The 10,673-nt window shown below is 45.5% G+C and overlaps 1 protein-coding gene across 17 annotated transcripts in view; it reads right to left on the bottom strand.

Moving 5' to 3' along the window:
* Positions 1–1,022: 1,022 nt before the first annotated feature.
* Positions 1,023–10,673, bottom strand: part of PHF20 (PHD finger protein 20) — a 156,803-nt gene continuing 147,152 nt past the window's right edge. For all 17 annotated transcript variants that reach the window (XM_069752012.1, XM_069752016.1, XM_069752018.1 and 14 more), the window contains 2 exons: positions 4,051–4,231; positions 1,023–2,155 (listed from right to left, as the gene is read on the bottom strand). In XM_069752012.1, coding sequence (XP_069608113.1) covers positions 2,016–2,155; positions 4,051–4,231 — 321 coding nt within the window. In that variant the 3' untranslated portion in view covers positions 1,023–2,015. The remainder of the gene's footprint in view (positions 2,156–4,050; positions 4,232–10,673) is intronic.

The raw sequence follows: 10,673 nt of genomic DNA, 5'->3' as shown, positions 1-10,673 counted from the left end.
TAGGATGGTAACCAGGGTAAACATAGGGTTACTAAGCACGGCCCTGCGCTTAGTAAGCCGATGTTTACCCTGGTTACCGGCATCGTTGGTCGCTGGAGAGCTGTCTGTGTGACAGCTCTCCAGCGACTAAACAGCGACGCTGCAGCGATCCGGATCGTTGTCTGGATCGCTGCAGCGTCGTTTAGTGTGAAGGTACCTTTACCCTGAAGGACGTGTAGGCCTCATTATCAACAGACCATGCCCAATCAAGTCTCCAGCCAAGACATCTAGGATGCATAACCAATTGGGTCTCACAAAAAAAACTACAAGAAACATCCAAAAAGGTAACAATTGTTCCTCTTTACCTGCGACATGGCCTCAATCATCAAATCATGATGATCTTACAAAAAAAAAAAAACATTGAGGACAAGATAAACTCAAACCTGCTTACAGCCCAACTTCCATCAAGCTGTGACAGGGTAAATAAATATACATACATATGTACAAAAGCAAATAAGAAAAAAGGAAACAGAATGGAAATTTGCAAATCTGCTTATGGGATTCCAAACATGCGAGAGTATATAATAACTAAGGAAGCCATCACATGGCCTCGTTTTCAATGCTTGTGTTACCTGCAGATATTTGAAATTGATCCCATCTAAAGGGTTCATTGGAGACTAATTTTTGGCAAAAGTACATGAATGTAATATATAAGCAAAAAAAAAAATTCAGATAACCTTTGATTTATGGAGTTGAAGAGCCTTCAAGGGTATGGCCACAAAGATCGGTGTGATCAGGAAGCTTTACAACTATGGACCTATCACAACTAAGTGCTGAAATAAGCACAGATCTGTTAAAGCACAAAGCCCTCTTATCACTCTTTTTCAGATTGAAGCATCACACGATTTTGTATGCCTCAATGTTGTCAGTGATGATAACCTAACAAATTGCATTCACTACAATGCAACATCTGCACTGCACAGGATACTACAGCAACCATTGAGCTACATATTAACGTACCCCAGGACTTTTTTTTTTTTCTTCAAGTACTATCCAAACAAGCAAAGCACATCCTGTCATTTTTCTATTAAGCCTGTAATAATTCTGCAGTTGAAACAAAAAAACAAAACAAAAAAAAAAACAAAAAAAACTCAAACTACATACCGTAGAGCCAATATGGAACGTCATGTTATATACAAACATTCATTCTTCAAATATATTGATTTGTTTCCCTCACTGTGTAGGCCCAGATTTACCATAACTTATTAGACAGAAAGCATAATGCACCATTTACTACGTTTGCCGGAAGTCATGCCCTATAAGAATAACCGTGCTCATGTACCACTACCGCAAGCAGCAAAAAGAGTCGGAACATAATACCTACTTAACATTGCAGCAATAAAATACAATTGAAATTAGAACATTTCTCCACTGCGATACTTGAGAGAGAAGGCAAGACAATATTCTTAGTGATTAAATACTGCTCTAGGACTCCACCAGAGTAAGGTGTAAGCTGAGATTGCAAGAGGGGTTTTAAAAAAAAAAAGAAAAAAAAGAATTTTTTTTGCCCCTTTCCGCTATTCTTTCAGTGCCAATATTAATTTCATGAACAAAAAATATAATATTCTTAAATTTACATGTTAAATGCCGGTTCAAGGGGAGAACATGAAGTTGATTTTACTGTATTTAGTTAATAGCAGTTTAAGGAGAAAAATTAATACAAGAAATGCAGCGGGCAAAAAGCATCAGGTGAAAAGCAAAACAATATAGCAACTAACAATTCCAGACAACCAAGAGAAATATGAACAAACTGAAAAGAATTTAAGCCTTGTTACTACATTCAGGTAATATTCTATCCTGTATCAGACAGCATGAGTAGCTTGGCTCTCATTGTATGGAGAACAAGCAATATCCTCCTTCATCCCAGCAGTCTGTCCACGTTACATGCAGCCTGCATGCTACTCCAGGCTCTGCAGTGCTGGAAGCCTTGCTTTTCTGTTTCATGGAGCAGTTTCCATCATCGGCTCGAGTCCCTTTCATGTCGAGCAAAGAGCTATTTGCTCAACTTTGCCAAGGTCCATTAGAAGCTGTTTGATCCGATGCCTTAGTTGTGGAAGCCTCGCAAGTGGTTCTGGTGGCTCAAGTTCACCAGTGTAGTCCAAAAAACTCTCTAGAACTGCAAAGCAAGAACAAGAGTGGTCTTTAGAATTAATATATTACGTCCTTAAAAAAAAAAAAAAAAACAGAAAAACCAAACTGAGTATTAATGAATGAAAGCAAAGCTTTAATAAAGTTGCCACACTCCAATAAGCATCCTTTTATTTAGAAAGAAAAAAAAAATGGTAATTAGACCTACCGGTAATTGTATTTCCAGGAATCCATCCTGACAGCACCATGGAGGTTGTCCTTCTTATCCACAGTGGGACAGGAAAAACACTGACAGTTGGTAGGGGGAGGGTCCTTTTATACTCTCGTGGTTTCCTGTCCCACTATGGATAAAAAGGACAACCTCCATGGTGCTGTCAGGTGGATAACCTGAAAATAAAGGGTTTGTCCACTACTAGGACAACCTCTTAAACTGTTGAGGAGAGCCATAAGATCAAATACTTAACTAACCTCAAGACATAAGAGATTGAGAGAAGCAACCCTTAACGTGTATGGTTTAACCTTACATATGCTTTCTCAGATCAAAGTAAGACACTAAAGATGGCTGCCATTTCCTGTTTCACCACACCATGTGCTGATATCCAAGATGACGCCCACCCTGATGACCTCATGGATCCACCCAGTGATGCCCACCTTGAAGACCTCATGACCAACCCACCCTGATGACCTCATGGATCCGCCTACAGACTTGCTCATTGCCCAACCCACTAACCAATGGAAAACATCCGATCACTCCCATTTTAGAGCTAACCGAGCCCCCCTTACAGGGGTTATATAAACCTGTGTTCTGACTAAATAAAGGCCCTTGGAGCTGAGCTATAGATTGATCAAGGAGAGTTTACATCTGACTGTGTGTTGTCTGATGTTATTTCTTTAGTGCGCACCTGATATATCCATTAGGCCACGAGTAGGCAACTGGAGTGAACATTTCTTATTGTTCAACCTAACAAAACTAAATGTTAATTCCCAATAAAATAATAAAGACAATAGTCGCCTCCCATGCTGACGACGTTCCAGCGGTGTTGGTACTTGCAGTCTCGGGGCTGTGATGCGGTGGAATGACACGTGTTACTGGCATCCAATCAGCGCTGGCGTCACTGTCTCCACCATCGGACAAACTGAACATGACATGGTAGTCCGGGCTGCAGCTGATCCCTGGCTTCCTCTTCATGTTCAGTTTGTACGAAGGCAAACAGTGACGCCAGAGCTGATTGGGTGTCGGCATCACGTGTCACAACACCGCATCACAGCACTGGGGAAAGCGAGTGGTGACACAGCAGGAACGTCGCCGGAACGGGAGGCGAGTATAGGCTTTATTTTAAAATCGGAAAGAACATTTAGTTTAAGAAGGGATTTTCCTAATAGTGGACAATGACTTTAAAATGGAATGAAAGGAACAAAACATGTCCAAAAAGTGGAGCATTTCTCAATCCAAATCAACCAAACCAATTCCAGCTCATTTTTTCCACAAGGCCTTTGGAAAATGAATGCAGCATTATGTTTGGTTACCATAAGCAACCACTCCACGTGATATGTACCAGTTGACACTATGCACACAACATATGTCATTTGGCACCAACACAAAAATACAAGACCGCCAAGCTCCTCCTCTGTGGTAAAAATAAAAACAAAGCATTTGAGGCATTTAAAAAAAAAATGTTGGCGATTACAGGAGGGCAGAGAATCTATAATCCCCATAATTACTCATGAAATTAAGATACAAGATTAGGAGATTCGAGTATATCAAAAGGGTAGCACGTAACTGAAGATCCCAAAGGGATAATGGCTGAATCAATATCACCGCTCTTCCTCCTCACATTCAGATTGTACTAAAAGTTAACGGGAGGGGAAGCGGCAAAAAATAAAAAATAAATTAAAAAAAAAGCTGAATAAAAAACTGCTCACCATCAAGTTCCTTCTCTATAAAATCCATTCTATGAGTAACTTCATCCTGTAAGGACTCCAGATGTGTCAGAAGGTTAAGTTGCCACTGTAGTTGTGAACTGACTGTAGCGTCCCCATTGTCTGCGGGCTGGGTGTGAGGAGATTCCGGAGGTGGATTCCTCTTAGATAGACACTCTCTTCCCTAAAGACCAAAAGGAAGTAATGAAAATTCCACATTTATAAGCAAAAATCATGCCTTTCTGCTGGCCCCCGAGATACGACTCTCTCCATTATATTAAACAAGCACCCGTAGGGGCATACCGAAGACAGTCAGTTAAATTATAAGTGTACAAGGGATTGCAGTTCATGACATGTTTAATAAAAATTGCACGAGATTGTCCCACAACAGACCCTGGGAACATATCACTAGGTGGCCGCCAAGCCAATTTCAGGCGATGTGGCATGTTGCGCCCTCAGGTTGAAACAATTAGGCTACAGTACTTAGTTCAAAAGGGCATAAAAATAAGGATCAGGAGGAACTTCAAGAGTTATGCTTTATTTATTGTATAGTAGGAATGAGCTATACTGATCAATTCATAAACTGCCACAGTTCTACACAATCATGTCCTGTAATTCTGCACTGTCCTCTAAAAGGTGAGCCATTGATTAAAATACATTTATGGTATCAATGTGTTATTCCCAAGACAGTAATAAATCAAACATTATCTAGAGAACAGGCAATAAACTTACTGATAGCTGGAGAATCCTGAAAATTGTTATTTGGAACCTAGGAACCAGGTTCTGCAGAGCTATGCTATGAAGGAGAGCACATGTTCAATTCAATGTCTGTAGGACTGCTGAAAATAGACTTTCTCCCATAGACAAATGAATGAAGCCAAAGTGTAATTGCGCATGTGAACATTAATGTTATACTATAAGTACGTAGGTGTGTTTTTTTTTTATTTAAGAAAATTAATCTTGTGGTCTGCAGCAGCTGAGGCAGCTTCTGAAGAACCTCTTGCAAAGTGAGAACTACAGTGATAAGATCAGAAGCGCCCATATAGCAATACTCAGTTTATAATTATCTGGTTCTGATATGAGAATGTGTCACTTAAGGTTTCTGGACATAATGAATATTGCGCATAATGGAAACTCTCGGGCGTGCGTTCTACCAATAATAAAAGGGTTGTAAACTACCTTGATATTGATGACCTGTACTTGGGATGTTCTTGGATACTGCAGCTCAGCTCATATTAATCTCAATTGGCACTAGATTAGTCTGTCGCTGGTAACAACTGATCAACATTCTGATACTGATGACGCATCCTGAGAACAGGTCACTATCTTAGTAGCAGACAACCTCTAACATTTCCACAGATGTGTAACTATGCTGATATTAATGTTTCTGAAAGTACTGCATGTTTGTACAGTAGTGGGCATCCACATAATGCCAATAACAGCACGTTTAACTACTTAATATACAGTTATATTATTGTGCTTTTTTAAAGCTAGAATTAAGTATATAAAAAATAGGGATGTTTGTGTACTCACCGTAAAATCCTTTTCTCCGAGCCACTCGTTGAGGGACACAGGACCGTGGGTGGATGCTGCTGCCACTAGGAGGCTGCCACTAAGTAAATACAAAAAGGGTTAGCTCATCCTCTGCAGTATACACCGCCCACTGGCTCCGGATAATACCAGTTCAGTAGCAAAGCTGTAGGAGATTAACAAAAAATAACCGTAGGAACAACATGTCAGAGACTAAAACACTCATCATAGGCAACAGGCCAAAACAAGGGTGGGTGCCGTGTCCCCCAATGAGTGGTTCGGAGAAAAGGATTTTACGGTGAGTACACAAAAATCCCTATTTCTCCATCACCACATTGGTGAACACAGGACCCCAAAAGCAGTCCCTGGGCGGGAAATAACAACAGTGTTAACTCATGGTACCTGCTGTCTACAGGTGCGCTACCGCTGCCCTGAGACCCGCTGGGATAGGCTTGCCGCTGGCGCGATAAGCCTCTTGAATAGCCAACCGAATCCATCTGGCGACTGGCGACTTAGAAGCGGCCAGTCCCTTCTGGTGTCCTGCCGGGAGCACGAACAGAGCTTCCGTCTGTCGAAAAGGTGCAGTCCTAGACACGTACTTCCTGAGAGCTCTCACAAGATCCAGAGAGTGAAGAGCCTTCTCCACGTGGTGCGTCGGAGCAGGACAAAATGACGGAAGTACGATATCCTTGTTAAGGTGGAAGGAAAACACCACCTTTGGGAGGAAGGTAGGGGACGGTCTGAGGACCACCTTGTCTCGGTGGAGTGTAAGGAACGGCGTCCGACAGGAAAGGGCAGCCAATTCTGAGACTCATCTGATCAATGTAATAACGACAAGAAAAGCCACCTTCCATGAAAGGAGAGGTAGAGAGATGTCCTGCAACGGCTCGAAGGGAGATTCCTGCAGGACACCTAAGACCAGATTAAGGTCCCAAGCCTCTAGAGGTGCTCTGTAGGGAGGCACCACATGGGAGACTCCCTGAAAGAACGTTCTGACCTGGGGTTTGGAAGCAATTTTACATTGAAAAAGGACTGACAAGGCCCAGACCTGCCCTTTAAAAGGGAACTCGGCGAAAGCCCCAAGTACAGACCAGATTGGAGGAAATTCAGGATGGTAGGGATGTTGAAAACCAACAGAGGGAGACCTCTGATTCTGCACCATTCAAAGAAGGTCTTCCAGGTCCGATGATAGATGCGTGATGACACCGGCTTTCGGGCATTGATCAAAGTGGAAACTACCTCGCGGGAAAAACCTGCTTGAGTCAAAACCCTGGATTCAACGGCCAAGCCATCAAACACAGGGCCCCCGAGTTCTGGTGGTAGATCGGGCCCTGAGAAAGTAGATCCGGACGATCTGGTAGACGCCAAGGAACGTCTGCCATGAGTTGGACCAGCTCTGCATACCACGCCCGGCGAGGCCAATCTGGGGCAATGAGAATAAATCGGGACACCCTTCGCCCTGATATCTCTGATGACTCTGGGAAGCAGGGGCAGGGGAGGAAACAGGTAAGGAAGGCGAAACTGACTCCAAGGAAGGACCAGCGTATCCGCCCCGATTGCTCTCGGGTCCCGAGACTGGGCTACAAACTGAGGTACCTTGGCATTGATGTGAAGGAAAAGTGGTAGTTCACAGGTGCACGTCAAGTCAAGACGAAGTTCCGTGCACCTGCGGTTGTCGGTGAGCTGGCTGAGGCGAAGGCTCTTTTCTTTTACCTTGGCATTGAACCAGGAAGCCATCAAGTCTACGTCCGGAGTACCCCAACGAAGGCAGATTTGTTGGAATAGGTCCTGATGGAAAGACCATTTGCCGGCTGAGGAAGTCCGCGGCCCAATTTTCCACTCCTGGAATGTGAACGGCCGATATGATCGAGTGGTTGTTTTCGGCCCAGCGAAAGATGTGCTCTACCTCGTGCATTGCAGCACTGCTGCGTGTGCCCCCCTGATGATTTATATAAGCCACAGCCGTGGCATTGTCAGATTGGATACAGAGGAGGCGGCCTGATAGGAGATGATGGAACCGCCTTAGGGACAGCCAAATCACACGCATTTCCAGGATATTGATTGGAAGGCAAGACTCGTGATGAGTCCATGTTACCTGCGCAGTGTGATGCGAAAGACCGCTCCCCAGCCAGGAGGCTGGCATCGGTAGTGACTACCAGCCAATGGACTGGGAGGAAGGACCTCCCTTGGAGAAGAGAGGTTCGGAGCATCCACCATTGGAGTGTGTGCTTGACCCGAGGAGAGAGAGGACAGAGTGTCGAGTGAAAATGGTCTCCCGTCCCATACGTCCAGCAGAGCGTGCTGGAGGGGACGGAGGTGTAGTTGCGCAAATGGAATCGCCTCCATTGCTGCCACCATCTTCCCAAGAATCCTCATGCCGAAACGGATGGAACAGGGAGACCGCTGAATAAGCTTTCAGACCCCCTGTTGAAGAGCCAGGACCCTGTCCCGAGGAAGAAGCACCAACCCTAGGGAGGTGTCCAGCGTCATGCCCAGGAAGGAAATCCATTGGGCCGGAACAGGAGATGACTTTTTTTTTTTCAAATTGACCAACCAGCCCAGCCAAGAAAGTATCTAAGGAAATGCAGATGCACTCCTTGCAGGCTTGGAAAGATGGGCCTTTGACCAGTAAGTCATCTATGTAGGGAAGCACTACTAGACCCAGAGGATGTAGAATGGCCATGACCACCACCATGACCTTTGTGAACACTCTGTGGGCGGTGGCGAGGACGAAGAGCAAGGCCGTGCACCAAAAATGTTCCTTTCTGACGGCGAAGCAAAGAAACCTTTCGTGAGGTGGGAAGATTGGGATGTGGAGGTACGCATCCCGGATGTTGATGGATACTAAGAATTCGCCTTGTTCCATCGAGGCAATGACGGAACGGACGGATTCCATTCTGAAATGACGGACTTTGACAAATCTGTTCAAGAGCTTTCGATTTTGTAACCGGAGGACACCAGATCCCTCACCCACTCGTCGTGAACGACTGCGAGCCAGGCATGACGAAACAAGAGAAGGCGTCCGCCTACTTTGCTGGTGTCGTCCGGACGAGATTGCGAGTCATTTAGAAGATGGTTGGGGTCTGGATCCCCTGGACCTAGACTGCGTGGTGCAGCCCCTCCAGGAATGGTTGGGCCTGTACGAGGCCTGTGGGATTTTGTCTCTGCCGGCCCGGCGCCCCGAACCAGGGGAACTGGCCGTTAAATGCCATGCTCTATAGTGCTCTGATAACCTTGCGACTCCAGATCAAGAGGCCCATTAGACTCAGGTTCTGAGTCCTGGTCGGAAGAGGTGCCTGGGGAGCGAGAGCGGGAAGCGGAGCTACCAGACGTCGAGGCACCAGAGAGCCTGGGAGACGAGCTACGGACGTGCTTCCTAGATGGCCGCTTGTGCTTAGAATGAGAGCGGCCCCTGCAGGCTGAAGAATCCGCAGCCGTAGGGGAAGCTTCTAGAATAGGCGGATTAGTGGTCCTGCTCCTGAATGGATCCTGGAGGGACTCGATAGCTTTAGTCAAAGAAGCCATAGATTGCAAAAGTGACAAAGCCCACTCAGGGGGACTGGTCACTGCGGGCTCGTTTGCGGCGGGGGGGCTCCTGAGCGCATTGGGTCACAAGCATTACAGAGCAGAACAGTATGCCCGCTTGGTAGCACAGCCTGACAGGAGGTGCAAGAAGTGAAGGCAAGGTATGAGGGGAGGTGCAGTCAACCTCGATCCACCACCCTCTTGATGAGGAGGTGGAGAGGGACCGGGGAGCTCCATGCAGCACCGCTGTTCTTCAGTGGTGGTGCAGAGGGAGGGCGGCCGGACTGTGCCTATTGGAAGGTGGCCTCTGTGTATCCTATGGGTTCACTCCCCTAGGATTTCACAGGGCTAGTTCTCGGCCGTAAATCCCACGTCGCAGGAGAGGGCACGGGGAGTAAAACTTGCCGTGCTCGCCTGTTGATGTTTTGGGGGCGATCGGCCCCCTTAACCCTGCTGTTCTGTTGGTCAAAAATGACCGACTTTGAACTTCAATATTCTTTAAAATATTCAAGATGCGGCTCTGAAACCCGTGGCCGACCGACCCATCCTCATTTAAGTCAATCAACCACAAGTTTCAGAACCGCATCTTGAACACCCCAAAAAATACCAAAGTTCAAAATAGGTCTCCCCAGACCGAACAGAACAGCAGGGTTAAAAGGGTCCGTCGCCCAATCATCCTCTTGCGCAAAGTTAAAAATAAACTTAAAAAAAAAGGAAGAACGTCTCGAGAAAAACAGACGCAGTGTGCCTCCTACGGACACTAAGCAAGAACTGGTATTATCCGGAGCCAGTGGGCGCTGTATACTGCAGAGAAGGAGCTAACCCTTTTTGTATTTACTTCGTGTCAGCCTCCTAGTGGCAGCAGCATACACCCACGGTCCTGTCCCCCCCAATGTGGCGATGGAGAAATTGGCAATCCACACGTGGATAAAGCAGGGAGTATACAAAGATTTTGAAAATTGCAATTGCAGTTGATGACCAGCTTTGTAAGAGGGAGTCTGATCCATGCATGGGCATTTCTCATTTGTAGTGGTCAGGCAATAGGCTGAACATAACACTGTGCATATGCAACTAATGTATTCTTATGTTCCGTGACTGTGGTCTGTCAGACTATCCCCCAATATCACAACCTATAAATATTTTAATCAAACTTTCAATGAATAAAGCCTACAAGTGAATACAGAAAAACCTTGTAGTATATCTAATCAGAAAAGGTCTTCTTACTGTACTTCCATGCCATTTCCCCAACTCCCCTCCCCCGTCCTAAACTCATCTTCGCTGAGAAGGAAAAAAAAAAAAATTCAAATACCTCCTGATCAAGACAAAACAAAAACTACCATGTCAGTGAGGTATCAGGTCACCTACCATTATACTCCGTGGAGAGAGATGGGAGATGAGGAGTGTTGAGCCTACTGAGAGATATCAGGCAGATTGAGCTGCACAGCTTCAAGCAAATTTAATTTTGTGCTAGAGTCACAGCCACACAGCTCAGTACTGCTGTATAATTAATCCATCTTATTGTGTGTGCTGTGTATGGAAGAGATAGTAGCTCATCGCAGCTCGTCTCAACC

Source organism: Ranitomeya imitator, chromosome 2 (genome assembly GCF_032444005.1).
Source record: "Ranitomeya imitator isolate aRanImi1 chromosome 2, aRanImi1.pri, whole genome shotgun sequence".
Lineage (NCBI taxonomy): Eukaryota > Metazoa > Chordata > Amphibia > Anura > Dendrobatidae > Ranitomeya > Ranitomeya imitator.
Note: the sequence above shows the minus strand (reverse complement) of the source record. Positions and strands in the feature narration are given on the sequence as shown.